General features: G+C 37.1%; 2 protein-coding genes and 1 long non-coding RNA gene across 3 annotated transcripts in view; 2 read left to right on the top strand and 1 right to left on the bottom strand.

Moving 5' to 3' along the window:
* The window catches only part of LOC118766846, a 14,493-nt gene extending 4,090 nt beyond the window's left edge, over positions 1-10,403 (top strand). Inside the window, exon 4 of the long non-coding RNA XR_005002756.1 lies at positions 10,394-10,403. This is a non-coding gene — a long non-coding RNA (uncharacterized LOC118766846). The remainder of the gene's footprint in view (positions 1-10,393) is intronic.
* Positions 917-9,462, bottom strand: LOC118766837. Its single transcript, XM_036510681.1, has 4 exons — positions 9,016-9,462; positions 4,388-4,723; positions 3,909-4,189; positions 917-1,271 (listed from the first exon to the last, which is right to left on the bottom strand). The coding sequence occupies exons 1-3, from the start codon at positions 9,074-9,076 to the stop codon at positions 3,996-3,998; spliced, it is 591 nt and encodes a 196-aa protein (XP_036366574.1). The 5' UTR covers positions 9,077-9,462; the 3' UTR covers positions 917-1,271; positions 3,909-3,995.
* Positions 10,404-12,039: 1,636 nt separating the features above from the next.
* Positions 12,040-24,295, top strand: LOC118767005 (carcinoembryonic antigen-related cell adhesion molecule 5-like). Its single transcript, XM_036510911.1, has 5 exons — positions 12,040-12,171; positions 19,227-19,562; positions 19,743-20,024; positions 22,514-22,800; positions 24,272-24,295. Exons 1-5 carry the CDS (start codon positions 12,111-12,113, stop codon positions 24,293-24,295), a joined length of 990 nt encoding a protein of 329 aa, XP_036366804.1. The 5' UTR covers positions 12,040-12,110.
* Positions 24,296-25,090: the final 795 nt, after the last annotated feature.

Raw genomic sequence — 25,090 nt, 5'->3', positions numbered from 1 at the left:
GAAATACAAAATGGCTGACGGTTAGTAAGGAGAGACACACAAATAAGAAAGAAGAAAGCAAAGGACCACTGATGCGGTCACAGGAGTGTGATGAAAGAACTCTGGCCGAAATAAGATTAAGATTAATTTAAAAAACAAATAACACTGAAGCAAAGTAACACCAAATATATAGTGCGTGTGTTTTTATTAGCTAAACTGGCAAAATGACCATTCCGAACTATAACAATATCTGTTTCAACACACGATTTCACATCAAAATCTTGCAAAACAAATATATCAACATATATACATATATACATACATATATATATATGTATATACATACATTTACGTATATATATATATATTATATTATATATATATTATATATAATATATTATATATATATATATATATTATATTATATATTATATATATATATATAATATATATATAATATATTTATAAATAAGTTAATATCGACGTTCAAACATCGATATTATCAAGTGACCAGCATGGGAAAAAATACCATACAAAGGTAAGACACACACACACATATACATATGTATATATATATATGTGAAATATATACAAAATTATATATGTATGATATATACAAAATATATATGTATATATATATACCCTAACAGGGACCATAATTGTCCAAAAAATGACCAGCCAGCATTTTAGTTCTTGTTTATCTGTACATGTGTATTTGTGTGTGTGCATGTTTATGCTTGTATGTATGTATATGTATGCGTGTGTCCTTGTATGTATGTATACGTATGTATGTATATGTATGTCCGAACAGGTACATAAAATATACATACATAAAATATGCATACATCTACACACATGAATTTAGTGTGTGTATATGTATGTGTGAGTGATATATATACTTACGTACATAAAAGATCAAAAAAATAGGAAAGGAAGAATTCAGAGAGTGAGGGAGAGAGAGAGAGCGAGAGAGAGAGCAAGAGAGAGATTGAGAGAGTTGTAAGCCGTGATGGCTGAGTTAAAGATGGTAACGGTCACAGTCTTGGTCAATTTATGGGAGATTCCGCCAACCGTGTTGTTAGCGGTACACACATACACCCCACTTGTGTCAGGGTCCAGTTCCATAGTTCTACCCCAAGATATCCTGCTAGTTTGAGATGTCTCTGGGAAGAACTCCCACATGGTTGTGGGGTCAGGGTTGCCGAATGCTACACAGCGAAATCTTCTTTTCGTGCCACGAACCAGTGTCCATTCTGTGACATTTGGAATTAGTCTGATGGCATCAACGGGATCTGAAAGAAAACAGATGATCAAAAGAGAATTTACTGAAACCATTTTATGTGGCAACACTTTGTTGTCAAATGTGGCACTTTACTCTCACTCCCTTTCTTTCTCTCTCTCTCTCTCTCTCTCTCTCTCACTCACACACACACACATGCACACACACACAGCCCAAATAACCCCTTCAGAAAAGGTCTATATACAGACACATTTCCCCTTATTCTCATCTCAATGCATGAATACCTTCTTATAGTGCTCCTTGTCCCTTCATCCCTTCTTAACTTCCCACAGTCAAAGGCCATTGCAGAAGGCACACAAGTGCTGTGCAGTGAGGTTGAACCTAAAACCACAAGGTTTGAAAGAGAACTTGTTACCCACATGCCTGCACCTAAAATAAGGTGTGTATATATATATATATATATATATATAATATATATATATATATCTATATATGTATAAAAATCAACATCGATCAACATGAATGGAAATTGTAGCTGTGATACCAGTACTGGTGGCACATAAGAGAACCATCCGAACGTGGCCGTTGCCAGCCTCGCCTGGCCTCCGTGCTGGTGGCACATAAAAAGCACCATCCGATCGTGGCCGTTTTTGCCAGCCTCGCCTGGCACCTGTGCCGGTGGCACATTAAAAGCACCCATGGAGTGGTTGACGATAGGAAGGGCATCCAGCTGTAGAAACATTGCCAGATCAGACTGGGCCTGGTGCAGCCTTCTGGCTTCCCAGACCCCAGTTGCACTGTCCAACCCATGCCAGCATGGAAAGCGGACGCTAAACGACGACGATGATGATGATGATGATGATGATGATATATATGTTTAACACTCCTTGGGTGACAGATTTTCTAGGGCTTGATGCCCAGTGATGAGAGAGAAATAATTTCTCTGCTTTTTTCCCCAATCCCTACATTAACAATGACTGAAACATTGCTATGGGGTCAATAGCACTGCTAGAAATAGCAACTAAATGTCTCTTGTATTACACTCTGCTGTCTGATCAAATGAAGAACTCATTGAATAATAATATGTATATATATATATATCTGTAGAGGCAAAATGGCCCAGTGATTAGGGCAGTGGACTCATAGTTGTAGGATCACAGTTTCAATTCCCAGACTGGGCAATGTGAGTGTTTATTGAGTGAAAACACGCCTAAAGCTCGATGAGGATCCAGCAGTGGGGGTAGGGGTTGAACCCTACTGTACTTTTTCACTGCAACTTTCTCTCACTCTTTTTTCCCTGTTTCTATTGTGCCTGTAATTAAAAGGGGCCAGCCTTGTCACACTCTGTGTCATGCTCAATCTCCCTGACAACTATGTTAAGGGTACACGTGTCTGTGGAGTGCTCAGCCACTTGCATCTTAATTTCACAAGCAGGCTGTTCCGTTGACTGGCTTAACTGGAACCCTCGTAACTGACAGAGAGCCACAATATATATATATATATATATATATATATATATGTATATATATTACGGAGATGTACTCGCATAGCAAGTAATTTGATCTGAGATCGTGTGCTGAAACGAAAACAATTGCAGCGTGGAAGGTGTTTGTAAGCCATTTAAGAAACACACAAAAGCCGTTCGATTCCTTTCAACATTTAAGTTTAATTTGTCAAAATATTTTCATCGCTAAAATCCGTCGCAAATTAAACTTAAATGTTGAAGTGAATCGAACGGCTTTTGTGTGTTTCTTAAATGGCTTATAAAAACCTTCCACCCTGCAATTGTTCATATATATATATATATATATATATATATATATATATATATATATATTGTTATATTAAAAGCCTGGGTGCATTGCATTCTGTAACTTAATAAATTTTTTAAAATCTATTCTAAATACACAAACAACAAGTGAAAATGTATAACGTATATGAAGTGCACAAACAGACGGAAGACAGACGCAGAAGGTCCCTAATTCTTCATCAGTTATCAACCAAATGGTATAACTCAGTTTCGCACCCTTAATCATATAATTGTGTGCATGCACATTGATATCCCCGGCCCCTGTCTAGTATTAGCAGTGAAGAAAATAAACTGGTCAAGCATCAAAGGCTTGACTTAGCAGTCGTTCAGTAGGAGTTGATAAAATACATCCTGCACTTGGAATGATTGTGGAAACAAATGTTGGGGACAAAGCCCCAGCATGGGCACAATCCAGTGACTGAAACCAGTAAAAGATTAACATTTAGGGTAAACACTTATGTGCTGTCCCCTGATGAGGTCTGTAGGTGTTTGAGTCCCTTCCACTGTGAAACCAGAGATACCCAGGGCAACCCAACAAACTACATGATGTTCAGATTCTGGGCCAGATGTTTCTATCCTGTCTCCCATGCTCATTCTTGCTGCATCACTCATCTCCTCTCTCAACCCAGATGTAATGACTTGCTTTGTGAGAATCTTCCAAGAATTTTCTGGCAACATTATTTCCCACCTTCACACCTAATCCAAGAATCTTGAGCATTGAGTGACCACTGGTTCCAATCAATCTCCAAACGCCAATCTCTGGAGGAAGGCACATTGCCTCCCATCCATTCTTTACACAGAATCCAACCAACTCACTGTGTTTTCTCTGATTTCTGAAGAAATAATAATAGCAACAGAGAAGAAAAACAGACAACTTACAGTAAACTTCCCAGGTTTGTTTATCTTCCAAATAACTTGACCCCACTCTACATGTAGCCGTCTTGGTTGTCTTGGTGACTTGAAATGTTAGGCTTGCAGTTTGTGTGAAAATGCACTGATCGACCTGTTTAACTGGTGGGTTTGGTTTAGCGCGGGTATTGCCAACACAAAGGTGTAATTCCTGTGCAGGACTTCCAACGTTACTCTCGCAAAAACGGTGACAATGTCATTGAGAATTTGATTATTAGAAGGAGCCGTCAGATCGGGAGTTCCAGCTGGACCTGTAGGAAAAACGAAAAGGGAACAAAAAGGGACATTGAAATGCAAGAAATTTTGTTAGGTAAGTTAAGGATCATCAACAATTTCATTGTATGTGAGAGAGAGAGAGAGGGGAGGACGAGGATAGAGGGGAAGAGGGAGAGAAAGAGGAGAGAGAGAAAGGGGGAGTAAAAGTGAAAGTAGATAAAGGTAATCCTTACCCAGAACATCAAGTGTCACACTGTTAGTCTTGAACAGATCAGAATTTTGATTCACCACGTAACACCTGTAATTCCCTCGGTCAGAGCAAGACAAAGAACTGATCGAATACTTATAGTAATACTGGTTGCCTGAACCAGTGACTGAAATGTTGGAACTACTTTGACCTCGAACATAAGAAGCTATGGCTTTAGAAATCTGGTTGTCATTATGCATGAAATAAGCATCGTACTGAGGTTCTGTGGTGGTGGCATTGCAGAAGAACTGAGCAGAATCACCAATTTTGGCAGAAGAAGAGATGGAGAATGTCACTGTTTGAGATTTCACAACTGGAACATCTGAAATGATGGAAAGACAGAAAGATTAATAAACACAAATGTCTGGCTATTTTTTTTTTTTTACTTCTTGAGGTCATTAGACTGTGGCCATACTGGAGCACCACCTTGAACAGCTTTTAGTTCAATGAATTGACCCCAGTGCATTTTTTAAGACTCATACGTATTTCACCGCTCTCTTTTTGCCAAACTGCTAAGTTATGGAGATGTAACAAACCAACACCGGTTACCAAGTGGTATTGTGAACAAACACATACACAAAGCCACATGCACACATACACAATGGGCTTCATTTAGTTCCTGCCAACCAAATCCCCTCACAAGGTTCTAGTTAGCTCAAGGCTATAGGAGAGGACATTTGCCCATAGTGCCATGCAGTGGGACTGAACTTAGAACCATGTGGCTGGAAAGTAAACTTCTTTCCACACAGCCACCCCTGTGCCCTTATATACAAATATGTATGGGTATATGTAACCACCTATCTTCCTCTCACTCCCTTTCTCTCAGGAGTGGCTGTGTGATAAGAAGCTTGCTTCCCAACCACAAGGTTCCGGGTTCAGTCCCACTACGTGGAACTTTTGCAAGTGTCTTTTACTATAGACTTAAGCCAACGAAAGCCTTGTAAGTGGTCTTGGTAGATGGAAACTGAAAGAAGCCTGTTATATATATAATTATGTATGTGTTTGTTATTTATATCTGTGTTTATCCTCCCACCATCGCTTGACAACCGATGTTGGTGTGTTTATGACCCGCCACTTAGTGGTTTGGCAAAAGAGACCAATAGAATAAGTACTTGGCTTACAAGCAATAAGTCCTGGAGTTAACATGTCCATCTAAAGGTGGTGCTCCAGCATGGCCACTGTCAAATGATTGCAGGAAGTAAAAAAAATAATATATATATGTGTATATATAGATATATATATTTCTCTGTTATGTTGGTGCGGTACGGTGGATTAATTTAAGACTTTAGCTCTTATTTCTAGCAGGTAGATGCTTGTTAAGCATCATTACACTTCGTGCAAATATATAATTCATAGCTATTTAATGCTATTGCACCTGCGATCCACCTATGTCACTGCTGGTGACATCTGATTTCAAATCTCAGTGTTTGAATGTTTTTTTTTATATATGTATGTATATACACTGTGTCCCACATTATTAGACAAATGAACCTTCTCCTAATAAATGAATGCATATTCATTGAAAGACCTGTTGTTTTTCCATTGACTGTTGGCAACAGCTATCTGTGCACATTCTGTTAGAATAAATCAGATCTGTGCAGACGCCAACAAACGGCAGCCGTTTTTGTGATTGGGCAAGATTTTCACCGTCACAAATTACTAGGCAAGTATAATAAAAATGATAATTGTGTCAGAACAGTCATTTAATTAATTCAATAGAAAAGGACTTAATGGTAAACATAATAATACATTGGCATTAAAATAGTCACAGCTTTATGATACAGCTCCTAGTGTTTCGTGTATGGCCCTCCACACGCAATAACCTTCCTTACGCGCTGATCCATTGAATTTGTCAAGGTGATGATATCTTCTTGTGTCATGATTTGAGCAGCATCTACAATAGCATCCCAGAGGGCAACTTTACTTGAAAACTGCCGTCCATCTTGGTAAATGTGCCTCTTCAGGACACTCTACAGGTTCTCAATTGGGTTAAAGTCAAACGACCTTAAGAAAACCCTAATAGCTGCAGGTATTCCTTAGAATTTTGGGCTGCATAAGATGAGGCATTATATTGCATAAAGACCAGGTTTTTCTTGAAGAAAAGTTCTTGTATTTGGAACCACGGTTGGAAATTTTCCTTTAAGATGGTAACATACGTTTTCAATGTCATCTTAATACCATCTGGGACTTTCCATGGTCTGACCATCACACCACAAACGATGCCAGCCCAAAACATGACCCCACATCTCTCCTGTTGGCGTCTCAAGCTATGAGGATGGTTCCCTCTGATTGATACCCAAACTTTACTCCAGCCATCTGGTTCGTCAAGGGTAGCACAGCATTTGTCAGTGAACAGAACTGTTGCTAAATCTATCTTCATATATTCTTCTGTCCATTCCTGTCTCTTCTGCTTATGAACAGCCTTCAGAAGGGGCTTGGCAACAGGTTTAACATTCCTGGTTACCTGCTTCAAGAGGCGACACCTGGTAGTTTTTGATACGTCTTCCCTGCCACAGCATTTGAAGACTTCTCTACTTGTCAGACCTGAGTTCCGCACATCTTCACTTTTCTCATGTGACAAAGAATGATTTGAAGCAACTCTCAACTTACCATTATCTGCCCATGACCAAACAGAAATAGGAGACTGCACAAATTCCTTCACTGTTCGGTGATCTTTTCCCACTATTTTTGATATTTCTATGGTTGTTTTGCCTTTTCCCAGCTCTGACACGATGTTAGACTTCTCCTTCGAGGTAAGATCACGTTTCTGACCCCTAATCACACTTAAATTGGGCACCTGTCGTGTAATTTGGGACAGAAGACATTTTGCTGGGACACGATAATAGCCGCCGCTTCCTTTTGTCTGCACAGATCTGATTTATTTTAACAGAATGTGCACAGAGAGGTGTTGCCAAAAGTCAGTGGGAAAATAATTGATTTGCAACGAATATACATTTATTTATTGAGAGACGGTTGAGTCACCTAATTATGTAGGATGCGGGGTATATATATCTTTAATATGTATGAGTGAGTGTGTGTGTATAATTCATTTTTTAAATGATTGAGACATTACAACTCTTATCTAAACTTTAATTTTAAATATAGCACACACACACACACACACACACACGTTTATAGATAGATAGAGGGAGAGAGCTTGCATACATGCATACCTACATACATGCATATTAGGTTGTTTCACACGAAATGTCGCATTTGAAAGCTAACAATGAAATGTTTCACAAGTGTTAGAGAACTGATTTATTTAATCAAAGTATGATCCATGTTCATTTAAGACGTTTACCCAACGTTTTTCCATGTCATGTATTCCATCATTTAAAAGAATAAATTCATCTTTTGCTGAGGTAAACTGTCCGAGTGCTTCAATTACCTCTTCTTTATTGAAGAATGTTTTATTGCTTATGAAAAGCCCCAAATGCTTAAATAAGTGATAATTAGTAGGAGAGATATTAGAGGAATGGGAGGATGTTGCAAAATCTTATAATTCAGGCTTTGCAACTTTTGGATCGTAGTTTGAAGAGGTGCATTATGGTGGAGCAAAATTGGGCCATCTCTCTTCACTAGTCTGGGTTGCTCCTTCTTCAAATTCTCATGCATACAGTCAATTTTCTGGCAATACAAAGCTGCTGTTACCGTTTCTCCTTGTTGCAAAAATGAATAATGAATAACTCCCTTCACAGACCACCAAAGAGTGACCACTAACTTTTTAGGGTACAATGGTGGGTTTAGGTAGTGTTTAGGTGACTCACCTGCATCTGGCCACTGACCTCCTCTCCTGAAGTTGTCAAAGAGTATGCATTTCCCATCACAAGAAATGATTTGATGCAGAAACGGTCTTTTTCCAGTCAAGAAAGCAATAAGGAGCAGACTTTAAGGCATTTGCTTTTTGAATCTCATTCAGTTGATGTGGAACAAACCTATTCGTTTTCTAGACTTTTCCCATTTTTTATAGGGGTCCAAAAACAGTTGTGTGAGATGTTTGGGGTTCTGATGAAAGTTTTCAAACCTTTGTTCTTAGATTTTGTTCAACAAAAGCATTTAATCCATCATGCCGAATGACTGATTTTGGCCTACCCCTTGGTTTATTTTCAAGGCTATCATCTCCTGAACAAGATTTAGGAACCATCTCTGAACAATTCTGATATCAAAAAATTCCATTACCAAAGACCCACTTGATATTCCGTAGAGCTTCTGCGGCAGAGTGAATGAGTTTGTACTCATATGAGAAAATCACTCAACATAGTTTGGTTGTTATCCTTTTCATGAGGTCTGTGAGTATGAATTTTGTGAACCAATATTGTTGGGAAAGAAAAATAGTCAAGATTAAATGCAGGGTATACATAATTGAGTTTTTAAATGACTGAAATAACAAGTAGTTAAAAACGTGACATTTCATGTGAAACAACCTAATACATACATATCCACATATTTGGCCCCTTGGGGGTAATAAAAATCAACATAAATACCCACATATTTAGATGCAAAGAGACAGACAGACTGACAAGTAGCAAGCAGTTATGAGAGGTATAAAGAGAGGAAAAGATGAAGATTGGTGAGAGACGATACTTTCTGAAGACAATTCCAAATACTTACCAAACAGCAACAACAACAAGAAACTTGTTAGAAGTAAAGAAATCTCCATTAGAAAGTTCATCCTCGTTAATTAATCCGTCTTAATCAGTTTGCTGGATTCAGATAATTCAAATGGAAATGTGCAAAAGTAAAAGAAAATATGTTATAAACTTTAAGAAATTATAATCCGAATTGATTGCTTTGCAGGTGCCTGGTGGTTGTTATTGTTGACTAAAAGGGATAATTGTAGAAAGAAGAGGTAAAATTGTTAAGATAAAGTTGGAGCAGATCGATCGTGGGGCAGATGGAGGGGAGAAAAAAGTGCCAGAAAAGTTTGAAGTGAGTTAATTTCTACAGGACAGCAACCAATCACTGGATCGGGGTGGGTATAGACGCCATTTTGCAATGGAGGGTGAGTGTAAGTATGAGTGGGAGTGGGAGGGAATGTACTCGAGTGTGGAGTGTGTGTGTGTGTGTGTGGTTTGCACATGTATGCATAAATAGCTACATTGGTACTGAAATACAATATTACATGCTTTCACAAACATACACACAGACATATTCACACATAATTGAAATTACCCCATAGATATATGAACATAATTGCGTCCGTATATATATGTATGTGTCTGTGTGTGTTTGTGTGCATTTTAAATCTATATCCGTTTATATAAACTACTATATATATATATATATAATATATATATATATATATATAATATATATAATATTAATTAGAGACAAAACCACTATTTTGTAAAACAAACAAGGAAAGACTTAATCAATACATAAAATTTTAATAAATTTTATTTTTTATTTTTTATTTTTTACTTTTTATTAAAATTTTATGTATTGATTAAGTCTTTCCTTGTTTGTTTTACAAAATAGTGGTTTTGTCTCTAATTAATATTATATAATATTTTACTATAAAATTGGATTTAATCCTAAATCTGATTTTTCCCTGTAAATTTGGATTTATTCCCTAATATTTATTATTATTATATATATATATATATATATATGAATCACTAGCTTCTGCACGCATTTTTTTTCTCTCCTTGTTTCTCTCTGTGTTTCTTTTCTGTGTATCTTTCTGTTGAAGAGCCTAGGCTCGAAACGTAAAAGACTTGTTTTATTCATATTCCTGAGCGCCCTACTAATACAATATGTATGTGACTGTGTGTGTGTGTGTGCTTGTGTGTATTTTAAATCTATATCTGTTTATATAAACTACTATATATATATGTATGTGTATATATGTATATATATATATATATATGGGTAGATGGAGGGGGCAGAGCAGGTATGTGGTGGGGTGGTAGTAGATTGGGACGGGGGGGATGGAAGGGGGTGTTGTCATGTGATGGTATCTGATATTATTGCATGCCTTGCATACTAGAAAATAGGGGAAGGACGTTAAGTATGTTGTGTGTGTGTGTGTGTGTGTGTGTGTAAGAGAGAGAGTTTGTATACACCCATGCATCTTGGAAAACCATAATTTTAGAAATACACATACATGTATATATATATATATATATATATATTGTTAAGGTATGTAAAAAATACAACATGGACAAGAACGTATAACTCTTAGAAGACGATAAAATAAACACGGACAGGACATTCGAAACCCTCAGTCTTCAGTCAAGAACCGGATCATCGTAGTAACTTCAGCTGATTAATCTTGAGATTACTAGATCACGGCCAGCCCTCCAAGAAAAACTAAGCAACGAGCATTAGAAAAACTAAGCTGGGAGCGTAGATTTCCTGGAAGAAGGATCGAATGCATACGAACACCAGGACAGCAAAAGGGACGAATAAAAAAAAACAAAAAACAATAATGGAATACAGAAACATGAAATACAGAAGCATTAACGGTGAAAACAACAACAAGTGTCTTACGACTGATAACAAGCAAACAAATTTTTTCTCTGGCGCATTGGAAAGGAGCCTTATCGGCGATGCCTATAGCGGCGGACGAAAAACAACGATGTTAACACGACGCTGGTGAGAAGCTGAAAGGCAGATTTCGGCCAGCAGTCACGTGACAGAGAAGAGAGAAAAGAAAAGAAAGAGAAGCAAAGGAAGAGAGAGAGAGAGGAGAGAGAGAGAGAGGAGAGAGAGAGAGGAGGGACAAACGCAACAAAGAGAGAGAAGAGAGAGAAAGAAGGAATCATACATGAATGGCGGTGCCCCAGCATGGCCACAGCTTGTGAGCTGAAACTAGATAAAATTTAAAATTTATATATATATATATATGTGTGTATGTATGTGTATATAAATAAATATATATATAGATATGTGTGTATATATATATATATTATATATATATATATATTTGTATATGTATGTACATATGCATGTATCTATGTATGCATATATATATATATATATATATATATATATATATATATATATATAAGTAACAATGAAGGGTGAAATTAATTAATTTGGAACAATTATCAATTACACCAAGTAGTCTTCGGCATGTAAAAGCCTCATTCGAGGAAAATTTAAGTAATACTAAGCAATTAAGGGTTTAGCAACGAATTGCCTTACCACACACCGAATTTAGAAATAGCAGTCAAAGAGATTATAGCTATTTCTTCTACTAAAAGGGAGATCACAGTAAAGGCACAGCATTTGAAAGGCAAACACAAACAGGTAAAAGAGAATGAATTAACGGCAATCTATCATACAGTTTTAAGTCACCTACGGACTTATATATATATATATGTGTGTGTGTGTGTTTGCAAAAAGAGAGAGAAAGAGGGAGAGTGAGAGAGAGATTTTTTTTTTTATTGTTGTATGGAAATCTCTGATCAAACAAACATGCTTCAACTGTTATCTGGATGGAATTTAAATCAAACTTATTTCATCAATAATAAGTTCATTTCCCTGTCAAATACACACATACAAACATACGTTACACACACACACACACACACATATATATATATATAATATATATATATATATATATATATATATATATATATATATATATTCGGATTATAATTTTTTTAAATTTATAACATATTTTCTTTTACTTTTGCACATTTCCATTGGAATTATCTGAATCCAGCAAACTGATTAAGACGGATTAATTAACGAGGATGAACTTTCTAATGGAGATTTCTTTACTTCTAACAAGTTTCTTGTTGTTGTTGCTGTTTGGTAAGTATTTGGAATTGTCTTCAGAAAGTATCGTCTCTCACCAATCTTCATCTTTTCCTCTCTTTATACCTCTCATAACTGCTTGCTGCTTGTCAGTCTGTCTGTCTCTTTGCATCTAAATATGTTGGTATTTATGTTGATTTTTTATTACCCCCAAGGGGCCAAATATGTGGGTATGTATGTATTAGGTTGTTTCACATGAAATGTCACGTTTTTAACTACTTGTTATTTCAGTCTTTTAAAAACTCAATTATGTATACCCTGCATTTAATCTTCACTCTTTTTCTTTCCCAACAATATTGGTTCACAAAATTCATACCCACAGACCTCATGAAAAGGATAACAACCAAACTATGTTGAGTGATTTTCTCATATGAGTACAAACTCATTCACTCTGCCGCAGAAGCTCTACGGAATATCAAGTGGGTCTTTGGTAATGGAATTTTTTGATATCAGAATTGTTCAGAGATGGTTCAGGAGATGATAGCCTTGAAAATAAACCAAGGGGTAGGCCAAAATCAGTCATTTGGCATGATGGATTAAATGCTTTTGTTGAACAAAATCTAAGAACAAATGTTTGAAAACTTTCATCAGAACCCCAAACATCTCACACAACTGTTTTTGGACCCCTATAAAAATTGGGAAAAGTCTAGAAAACGAATAGGTTTGTTCCACATCAACTGAATGAGATTCAAAAAGCAAATGCCTTAAAGTGTGCTCCTTATTGCTTTCTTGACTGGAAAAAGACCGTTTATGCATCAAATCATTTCTTGTGATGGGAAATGGATACTCTTTGACAACAGCAGGAGAGGAGGTCAGTGGCCAGATGCAGGAGATTCACCTAAACACTACCTAAACCCACCGTTGTACCCTAAAAAGTTAGTGGTCACTCTTAGGTGGTCTGTGAAGGGAGTTATTCATTATTCATTTTTGCAACAAGGAGAAACGGTAACAGCAGCATCGTATTGCCAGAAAATTGACTGTATGCATGAGAATTTGAAGAAGGAGCAACCCAGACTAGTGAAGAGAGATGGCCCAATTTTGCTCCACCATAATGCAAATCCTCAAACTACGATCCAAAAGTTGCAAAACCTGAATTATAAGATTTTGCAACATCCTCATTATTCCTCTAATATCTCTCCTACTAATTATCACTTATTTAAGCATTTTGGGCTTTTCATAAGCAATAAAACATTCTTAAATAAAGAAGAGGTAATTGAAGCACTCGGACAGTTTACCTCAGCAAAAGATGAATTTATTTTTTGATAATGATGGAATACATGACATGGAAAAACGTTGGGTAAACGTCTTAAATGAACATGGATCATACTTTGATTAAATAAATCAGTTCTCTAACACTTGTGAAACATTTTATTGTTACCTTTCAAATGCGACATTTCGTGTGAAACAACCTAATATGCATGTCTGTAGGTATGCATGTATGCAAGCTCTCTCCCTCTATCTATCTATAAACATGTGTGTGTGTGTGTGTGTGCTATATTTAAAATTAAAGTTTAGATAAGAGTTGTAATGTTTCAAACATTTAAAAAATGAATTATACACACACACTCACACATACATATTAAAGATATATATACCCTGCATCCTACATAATTAGGTGACTCAACCGTCTCTCAATAAATAAATGTATATTCGTTGCAAATCAATTATTTTCCCACTGACTTTTGGCAACACCTTTCTGTGCACATTCTGTTAAAATAAATCAGATCTGTGCAGACAAAAGGAAGCGGCGGCTATTATCGTGTCCCAGCAAAATGTCTTCTGTCCCAAATTACACGACAGGTGCCCAATTTAAGTGTGATTAGGGGTCAGAAACGTGATCTTACCTCGAATGAGAAGTCTAACATCGTGTCAGAGCTGGGAAAAGGAAAAACAACCATAGAAATACCAAAAATAGTGGGAAAAGATCACCGAACAGTGAAGGAATTTGTGCAGTCTCCTATTTCTGTTTGGTCGTGGGCAGATAATGGTAAGTTGAGAGCTGCTTCAAATCATACTTTGTCACATGAGAAAAGTGAAGATGTGCGGAACTCAGGTCTGACAAGTAGAGAAGTCTTCAAATGCTGTGGCAGGGAAGACGTATCAAAAACTACCAGGTGTCGCTTCTTGAAGCAGGTAACCAGGAATGTTAAACCTGTTGCCAAGCTCCTTCTGAAGGCTGTTCATAAGCAGAAGAGACAGGAATGGACAGAAGAATATATGAAGATAGATTTAGCAACAGTTCTGTTCACTGACAAATGCTGTGCTACCCTTGACGAACCAGATGGCTGGAGTAAAGGTTGGGAATCAATCAGAGGGAACAATCCTCATAGCTTGAGATGCCAACAGGGGAGATGTGGGGTCATGTTTTGGGTTGGCATCGTTTGTGGTGTGATGGTCAGACCATGGAAAGTCCCAGATGGTATTAAGATGACATTGAAAACGTATGTTACCATCTTAAAGGACAATTTCCAACCGTGGTTCCAAATACAAGAACTTTTCTTCAAGAAAAGGCTGGTCTTTATGCAATATAATGCCTCATCTTATGCAGCCCAAAATTCTAAGGAATCCCTGCAGCTTTTAGGGTTTTCTTAAGGTCGTTTGACTTTAACCCAATTGAGAACCTGTAGAGTGTCCTGAAGAGGCACATTTACCAAGATGGACGGCAGTTTTCAAGTAAAGTTGCCCTCTGGGATGCTATTGTAGATGCTGCTCAAATCATGACACAAGAAGATATCATCACCTTGACAAATTCAATGGATCAGCGTGTAAGGAAGGTTATTGCGTGTGGAGGGCCATACACGAAACACTAGGAGCTGTATCATAACGCTGTGACTATTTGAATGCCAATGTATTATTATGTTTACCATTAAGTCCTTTTCTATTGAATTAATTAAATGACTGTTCTGACACAATTATCATTTTTATTACACTTGCCTAGTAATTTGTGACGGTGAAAATCTTGCCCAATCACAAAAACGGCTGCCGTTTGTTGGCGTCTGCACAGATCTGATTTATTCTCACAGAATGTGCACAGAGAGGTGTTGCCAACAGTCAATGGAAAAACAACAGGTCTTCAAGTGAATATGGATTCATTTATTGAGAGAAGGTTCATTTGCCTAATAATGTGGGACACAGTGTATATACATACATATATAAAAAAAAACATTCAAACACTGAGATTTGAAATCAGATGTCACCAGCAGTGACATAGGTGGATCGCAGGCGCAATAGCATTAAATAGCTATGAATTATATATTTGCACGAAGTGTAATGATGCTTAACAAGCATCTACCTGCTAGAAATAAGAGCTAAAGTCTTAAATTAATCCACCGTACCGCATCAAGATAACAGAGAAATATATATATCTATATATACACGCACACATATATATACAGAAACACATATATATATTACTTTTTTTTTACTTGCTGCAATCATTTGACTGTAGCCATGCTGGAGCACCACCTTTAGATGGACATGTTAACTCCAGGAATTATTGTTTGTAAGCCAAGTACTTATTCTATTGGTCTCTTTTGCCAAACCACTAAGTGGCGGGTCATAAACACACCAACATCGGTTGTCAAGCGATGGTGGGAGGATAAACACAGATATAAATAACAAACACATACATACTTATATATACAACAGGCTTCTTTCAGTTTCCGGCTATCATGTCCACTCACAAGGCTTTCGTTGGCCTGAGTCTCTAGCAAAAGACACTTGCCCAAGGTTCCACGTAGTGGGACTGAATCCGGAACCTTGTGGTTCGGAAGCAAGCGTTTTATCACACAGCCGCTCCTGTGCTTATATATATATATACACACATATACACACACACACACACACATATACACATATGTATATACACAGACACAGTCACACACACATATATATATATATACACATACACACACACACATATAAATGTATATATCAATATATGCTACTCCAGTACTCCGTCGGTTACGAAGACAAGGGTTCCAGTCGACCCAATCAACCGAACAGACTGCTCATGAAATTAACGTGCAAGTGGCAGAGTACACCACAGACTCGTGTACCCTTAACATATTCTCAGGGAGATTCAGCGTGACACGGATTGTGACAAGGTGACCCTTTGAAATACAGGTACAACAGAAACAGGAAGAAAGTGTGAGAGAAAGCTGTGGTGATGGTGTACAGCAGGGTTCACCACCTGCCCCTGCCCGGAGCTTCGTGGAGCCTAAAATATTTACACTCAATAAACACTCACAACGCCCGGTCTGGGAATCGAAACTGGAAATCCACTGCCCTAACCACTGGGCCATTGCTCCTCCACATATAAACATATATATATGTATATATACACACATGCACATGCTCATATGTATATATATATATATATATATATATATATATATGTTAATAAAATAGAACATATGCATATATATAAACATATATGTACGTACCTACCTCTACATGTACATATACACGCATATATGAGTACAGGACACCAAAGGGACGTCGAACACATAGAGAGACGAAAAACATAGACACAAACCAAGGACAAGACAAGCAAAAAAAGAGATACAGGACAATAAGCACAACGAAAAATCCCCTTCTTCAGTCGCTATGGTTTCATCTACTAAACGTTTCGAAGGATAAAAGCGAGACGTATACTTCGAAGAAAACTTCCTTCCTGCGAAAAGCAAATCAATTAAAATTCTGAGATCTTTTCACAGAGGGGTAAAAAAAGCAGACGGTAACGACAGTACAAACATAAACAGTAAAAAATATATATATAAACAGTGGAAAAATAAATAATAACACAGTGAGAGACAGGACAAGGAGAACAAGATAAGAAGGGCTGTTAACGCCAGACGAAAAAAGTATTGCAAACGCTGGATTATAGTGGACGACGAGAGAGAAAGAATGTCGACCAGTAGCCTTAGAAGGCGGGCAAGAAAAGACAGGATAGCAGTTACGACGGAAGTATCGTCGCAGATGGATGACGGGAATGGGGGAGGAGGAGCAAGAGGAAGAGAGAGAAGAAGGGAATGGTGCGAGGAGACCATGAAGAACGGTGGGGGGGAGAGAGAGAGGAAGAGACAAGTTAAGTGAGGGAAAAAGACGAAAAAGGGAATGGGAGAGAAGAAAGAAAGATGCAGAGTCGCGTGAGAGTTAATATCAAGGCTAACTTGATAAACAGAACAATCTTACTAATAGGGTGCGTGCGTTTGTCGTATAATATGTTAATAATAGAAATATGCATATATATAAACATATATGTACGTACCTACCTCTACATGTACATATACACGCATATATGTGTACAGGCACCAAAAAGACGTCGAACACATAGAGAGACGAAACACATAGACACAAACCAAGGAACAAGACAAGCAAAAAAAGAGAGATACAGGACAATAAGCACAACGAAAAATCCCCTTCTTCAGTCGCTAAGGTTTCATCTACTAACCGTTTCGAAGGATAAAAGCGAGACGTATACTTCGAAGAAAACTTCCTTCCTGCGAAAAGCAAATCAATATATATATATGTATATATATATATAAAACTGTAGTTGTGTGAGTGTCTGTCCCCTTCGATTTAGATTCCTAACTACTCCCACATTTTGCGGTGCAGTTTAACCAAATTTGGGTATCTTATAGTCGTGATTCACATCGAGCCCGTCTGGGTATTAGCGCGCGTCTACGATGAGTCTACAATTTTAAAAATAATTTAACATCATTTTTTATTCCATTTTAATGCATAATTTTTCGTGTGCCGATGGCGGCGGAATTGGCGTCCACGCTCACACCTGTGTTGCTTCTCCCCCTTCTTCCCTCCCTCGTGAAGCTGTGGGGAAGGGAGTGTAAGGAAATCAACGTCGTAATGCGTTGTCAAGGAGACCAGCGTTCTTTTAGAACAACGACTTCATGGCTTGAAGTCGCCAAAACAGAAATCGCTAAAAAGCTGAAACAGATCCACAAAAACGGCAATTACAGCCACACAGGGCAGGTTTCCTGTGCAAACAATTTGCACAACCAAATGTTTTAGTTGTTGCACAAATCTTTATATATAAAAGTGAAGTTGTGTGTCTGTCTCCTATGATTTAGATTCCTAACTACTCCCACATTTTGTGGTGCAGTTTAACCAAAACCCGGTATCTTTTAGTCGTGATTCATATCGAGCCCTTCTGCGTATTAGTGCGCGTCTACGATGAGTCTACAATTTTAAAAAAAATTTACCATCATTTTTTATTCCATTTTAATGCATTTTTCGCTATTATATAAGGGAAGTAACTCTCTAAAAATGTCTACGATGAGTCAACGATTTAAAAAAAAAATTACCATAATTTTTTATTCCATTTTAATGCATTTTTTGCTATTTTTTTGCTATAACTCACTAAAAATGCTTATATAGTTATTTACCTTACAAACCCGAGCAACGCCGGGCGATACTGCTAGTATATATATATATATATAGATAGATAGATAGATACCGAGAGAGAGAAAGAGAGAGAGAGAGAGAGAGAGAGAGAGAGAGAGAGAGAGAGAGAGAGAAATACAGAGAGAAAGGGAGTGAGAGGAAGATAGATGGTTACATATACCCATACATATTTGTATAGAAGGGCACAGGGGTGGCTGTGTGGAAAGAAGTTTACTTTCCGGCCACATGGTTCTAAGTTCAGTCCCACTGCATGGCACTAATGGGCAAATGTCCTCTCCTATAGACTTGAGCTGACTGAAACCTTGTGAGGGGATTTGGTTGGCAGGAACTGAATGAAGCCCATTGTGTGTGTATGTGTGTGTGTGGCTTTGTGTCTGTGTTAGTTTACCATACCACTTGGCAACCGGTGTTGGTTTGTTTACATCTCCATAACTTAGCAGATTGGCAAAAAGAGAGCAGTGAAATAAGTATGAGTCTTAAAAAAATGCACTGGGGTCAATTCGTTGAACTAAAAGCTGTTCAAGGTGGTGCCCCAGCATGGCCACAGTCTAATGAATGAAAGAAGTAAAGAAAAAAGTAGCCAGACATTCATGTTTATTAATCTTTCTGTCTTTCCATCATTTCAGGTGTTCCAGTTGTGAAATCTCAAGCAGTGACATTCTCCATCTCTACTTCTGCCAAAATTGGTGATTCTGCTCAGTTCTTCTGCAATGCCACCACCACAGTACTTCAGTACAATGCTATTTTCATGCATAATGACAACCAGATTGCTACAGCCTTTACTCCTGTTGTTTCAGGTCAAAGTGATCCCAACACTTCAGTCAATGGTTCAGGCAACCAGTATTACTATAAGTATACGATCAGTTCTTTGTCTTGCTCTGACCGAGGGAATTACAGGTGTGAGGTGGTGAATCAAAATGCTGCTGCATTGAAGAGTAACAGTGAGACACTTGATGTTCTGGGTAAGGAGTTACCTTTATCTACTCCCCCTTTCTCTCTCTCCTCTCCCTCTTCCCCTCTATCCCCGTCCTCCCCTCTCTCTCTCTCACATACAATGAAATTGTTGATGATCCTTAACTTCCCTAAACATTACTTCTTGCTTTTAAATGTCCCCTTTTCTTTCCATTTCTTTTTTCCTACAGGTCCAGCTGGAACTCCCAATCTGACGGCTCCTTCTAATAATCAAATTCTCAATGACATTGTCACCGTTTTTTGCGAGAGTAACGTTGGAAGTCCTGCACAGGAATTACAACTTTGTGTTGGCAATACCTGCGCTAAACCAAACCCACCAGTTAAACAGGTCGATCAGTGCATTTTCACACAAACTGCAAGCCTAACATTTCAAGTCACCAAGACAACCAAGACGGCTACATGTAGAGTGGGGTCAAGTTCTTTGGAAGATAAACAAACCTGGGAAGTTGACTGTAAGTTGTCTGCTTTTCTTCTCTGTTGCTATTATTATTTCTTCAGAAATCACAGAAAACACAGTGAGTTGGTTGGATTCTGTGTAAAGAATGGATGGGAGGCAATGTGCCTTCCTCCAGAGATTGGCGTTTGGAGATTGATTGGAACCAGTGTTCACTCAATGCTCAAGATTCTTGGATTAGGTGTGAAGGTGGGAAATAATGTTGCCAGAAAATTCTTGGAAGATTCTCACAAAGCAAGTCATTACATCTGGGTTGAGAGAGGAGATGAGTGATGCAGGAAGAATGAGCATGGGAGACAGGATAGAAACATCTGGCCCAGGATCTCAACATCATGTAGTTTGTTGGGTTGCCCTGGGTATCTCTGGTTTCACAGTGGAAGGGACTCAAACACCTACAGACCTCATTCACTGCCTGATGAGTCATGGACTCCTGCATTCAAGGACAGGGGACAGCACATAAGTGTTTACCCTAAATGTTAATCTTTTACTGGTTTCAGTCACTGGATTGTGCCCATGCTGGGGCTTTGTCCCCAACATTTGTTTCCACAATCATTCCAAGTGCAGGATGTATTTTGTCAACTCCTCCTGAACGACTGCTAAGTCAAGCCTTTGATGCTTGACCAGTTTATTTTCTTCACTGCTAATACTAGACAGGGGCCGGGGATATCAATGTGCATGCACACAATTATATAATTAAGGGTGTGAAACTGAGTTATACCATTTGGTTGATAACTGATCAAGAATTAGGGACCTTCTGCGTGTGTCTTCCATCTGTTTGTGCACTTCATATACGTTATACATTTTCACGTGTTGTTTGTGTATTTACAAACGTTTCTTTCATTTATTAAATAACGGAACACAATGCACCCAGGCTTTTAATATAACAATATATATATATATATATATAATTAATTAATAAGGAGTGAGCCACATAGTGACCACTCTCTTATATTTACTTATATATATATGTATATATATTGTGGCTCTCTGTCAGTTACGAGGGTTCCAGTTAAGCCAGTCAATGGAACAGCCTGCTTGTGAAATTAACATGCAAGTGGCTGAGCACTCCACAGACACATGTACCCTTAACATAGTTTTCGGGTAGATTGAGCATGACACAGAGTGTGACAAGGCTGGCCCCTTTTAATTACAGGCACGATAGAAACAGGGAAAAAAGAGTGAGAGAAAGTTGCAGTGAAAAAGTACAGTAGGGTTCACCCTCCCACCCCCACTGCTGGAGCCTCATCGAGCTTTAGGCGTGTTTTCACTCAATAAACACTCACATTGTCCAGTCTGGGAATTGAAACTGTGATCCTACAACTATGAGTCCACTGCCCTAATCACTGGGCCATTTTGCATCTACAGATATATATATAATATATATATATATATATATATATATATATATATATATATACATATATATATATATATACATAATATAACATATATATATATAATATATATATATATATTATATATATATATATATTATATATATATATATATATATATATATATACATATATACATATATATATATATATTATATAATTATTCAATGAGTACTTCATATGATCAGACAGCAGAGTGTAATACAAGAGACATTTAGTTGCTGTTTCTAGCAGTGCTATTGACCACACACACCTTTAATTCATTGTTAATGTAGGGATTGGGGAAAAAACAGAGAGAATTATTTCTCTCTCATCACTGGGCATCAAGCCCTAGAAAATCTGTCACCCAAGGAGTGTTAAACATATATATCATCATCATCATCATCATCATCGTCGTCGTCGTTTAGCGTCCGCTTTCCATGCTGGCATGGGTTGGACAGTGCAACTGGGGTCTGGGAAGTCAGAAGGCTGCACCAGGCCCAGTCTGATCTGGCATGTTTCTACGACTGGATGCCCTTCCTAACGTCAACCACTTCATGAGTGTAGTGGGTGCTTTTTACGTGCCACCGGCACAAGTGCCAGACGAGGCTGGCAAACGGCCACGATCGGTTGGTGCTTTTTACGTGCCACCAGCACGGAAGCCACTCGGGGTGGCGCTGGCAACGGCCACGTTCGGATGGTTCTCTTATGTGTCACCGGCACTGGTATCACAGCTACAATTTCCACTCATGTTGATCGATTTTGATTTTTTTAAAATATATATATATATATATATATATATACACTTTATTTTAGGTGCAGGCATGTGGGTAACAAGTTCTCTTCCAAACCATGTGGTTTTAGGTTCAACCTCACTGCACAGCACATTGTGTGCCTTCTGCAATGGCCTTTGACTGTGGGAAGTTAAGAAGGGATGAGAATAAGGGGGAATGTGTCTGTATATAGACGTTTTTTGAAGGGGTTATTTGGGCTGTGTGAGTGAGAGAGAGAGAGTGAGAAAGGGAGTGAGAGTAAAGTGCCACATTTGACAACCAAGTGTTGCCACATAAAATGGTTTCAGTAAATTCTCTTTTGATCATCCGTTTTCTTTCAGATCCCGTTGATGCCATCAGACTAATTCCAGATGTCACAGAATGGACACTGGTTCGTGGCACGAAAAGAAGATTTCGCTGTGTAGCATTCGGCAACCCTGACCCCACAACCATGTGGGAGTTCTTCCCAGAGACATCTCAAACTAGCAGGATATCTTGGGGTAGAACTATGGAACTGGACCCTGACACAAGTGGGGTGTATGTGTGTACCGCTAACAACACGGTTGGCGGAATCTCCTATAACTTGACCAAGACTGTGACCGTTACCATCTTTAACTCAGCCATCACGGCTTACAACTCTCTCACTCTCTCTCTCGCTCTCTCTCTCTCCCTCACTCTCTGAATTCTTCCTTTCCTATTTTTTTGATCTTTTATGTACTTAAGTATATATATCACTTCACACATACATATACACACACTAAATTCATATGTGTGTAGATGTATGTATATTTTATGTATGTATATTTTATGTACCTGTTCGGACATACATATACATACATACGTATACATACATAGAAGGTCATACGCATACATATACATACATACAAGCATAAACATGCACACACACAAACACACATGCACAGATAAACAAGAACTAAAATGCTGGCCGGTCACTTTTTGGACAATTATGGTCCCAGTTAGGGTACATGGCTTAATTCATGTGCATTAACTACTGCATTAGAGTGGTTTAGCTCTTATTTCTAGCAATGTAAGTGTTTCCTAACACCCTACTCACATTTATAATTCTTCCTTTTGGTGTAAGATTGCAACCGGCTGTTTAAATTAATTTTGTATATATATATATATATATATATATATATATATATATATGATATATATATTATATATTGTATACATCACACACATATAAATATTGTATATATCACATATATATATATATATATGTATATATATATATATATATTGTATACATCACACACATATAAATATTGTATATATCACATATATATATATATATTTTGTATATATCATATATATATAATTTTGTATAAATATCACACACACACACACACACACATATATATATATTACAAATTGAGATAAAGTTTGTGAGTGCAACCCACCATGGGATAACATATATCCAATATACTGCCAGTGAAGCACCCAACAAAGTTAATACATAAATGGTAAGGATTGCGATGTAATCAATTCATTTACTGTATTATATGGGCAAAGGTAAAATGTTTTACTACAAATTAATAATACAAAATAAGAAAATGGAGTAGCAAAGATGTATAAGTGTCAGTTCATTACAGAGAGGGAAATTAAACTGCATATGTTGTGAACTTAGAATATGTGTTTATTAATAAAAGTTTAATAATGATAATCTTTTATTCATACGAACGTAACTGATATGAAATATATCATAAATAACAGTGACAAATTCATATGACACTGCAAATAATTGTTGTTGACACACTACAGCAGAAAATGTATTCACTTCAATAGACGTCATTGATTGGTTGAAATTGGTGAAATGCAAGAAATTAAACCACAAATAGCTTACAAACTACAGAATTTTCTCAAGAAAGCCAAAAGAAAAAGATGTTTTATGTAACCCACTACCAGTATACGAAGTTTAAAAGTGTTTAGTTACTACAAAGAAATTATTTTAAAAATCTGCCGGTCAAAACGAAAAGATCCCAACTTTTTTATATCAATAACTTTAAATAAATAGAAAAGTTATTATATATGAAAAATATAATTATCATTATATCTTTTTACATGTTTTATTACAGTTTGTAGATTCAGTAAGACCCTGATACTTAATTATATACATATATATTATTGTTGCATGTGATTATAATAACGAGTTTAGATTGATATTATTTGAGAAATATAGATATACTAGCAGTATCGCCCAGCGTTGCTAGAGTTTGTAAGGGAAATAACTATATAAGCATTTTTAGAGAGTTACTTCCCTTGTATAACCTGAGCAAAAATCATTAAAAATGCGGAAAAATGATGGTAAATTTCTTTTTAAATCGAAGACTCATCATAGACGCGCGCTAATACCCAGAAAGGCTCGATATGAATGACAACTATAAGATAGCCACTTTTGGTTAAACTGCACCGCAAAATGTGGGAGTAGTTAGGAATCTAAATCGGAGGAGACAGAGTCTCACACACACAACTTCAATTTTATATATAAAGATATTTCAATAGTTTTAGATTCTACTTAATTATTTTGCCCGTTATAATTTTTCTGTTTTTTAATTTTTAATGTAATTGATATCTAGTTGAATGGTTAACACCCACCTAATAATACATAGTCGTTTGAATTAATTTTTTTACAATCCGGCAATTCGTTCACAAGGAAGTTCGGCTATCTGCACACCAATGCCCTGATGTGACTTATATATAAGGGAACTGAATTGTTTATATATCAAAAAATGTATAAAGTCGAAACAAATTGTTGGCTTTTTTGGTTGTTTAAATAATTATGTTATATTATATTATATTCATAGTGTATTATGTTATTTTATAAATAAATTGTTGGATTCTCAATTAATCTCTCTAATTTATTGTTTGCAATTACATTGTACCCCTAATTCTGT

Source organism: Octopus sinensis, linkage group LG18 (assembly GCF_006345805.1).
Source record: "Octopus sinensis linkage group LG18, ASM634580v1, whole genome shotgun sequence".
Taxonomy (NCBI): Eukaryota; Metazoa; Mollusca; class Cephalopoda; order Octopoda; family Octopodidae; genus Octopus; species Octopus sinensis.
This window is presented reverse-complemented; position numbering and strand designations above follow the sequence as displayed.

Bases quoted from the DNA above. Each gene is read 5' to 3' on its own strand.
- LOC118767005 (XM_036510911.1), top strand. From the start codon at position 12,111: ATGAACTTTCTAATGGAGATTTCTTTACTTCTAACAAGTTTCTTGTTG. The intron at 19,563-19,742 runs GTAAGGAGTTAC...TTTTTCCTACAG, and splicing joins TGAGACACTTGATGTTCTGG to GTCCAGCTGGAACTCCCAAT. The intron at 22,801-24,271 runs GCTTACAACTCT...GTTTTATTACAG, and splicing joins TCTTTAACTCAGCCATCACG to TTTGTAGATTCAGTAAGACC.
- LOC118766837 (XM_036510681.1), bottom strand. From the start codon at position 9,076: ATGAACTTTCTAATGGAGATTTCTTTACTTCTAACAAGTTTCTTGTTG. The intron at 4,724-9,015 runs GTAAGTATTTGG...CCATCATTTCAG, and splicing joins CTTGTTGTTGTTGCTGTTTG to ATGTTCCAGTTGTGAAATCT. The intron at 4,190-4,387 runs GTAAGGATTACC...TTTTTCCTACAG, and splicing joins TGTGACACTTGATGTTCTGG to GTCCAGCTGGAACTCCCGAT.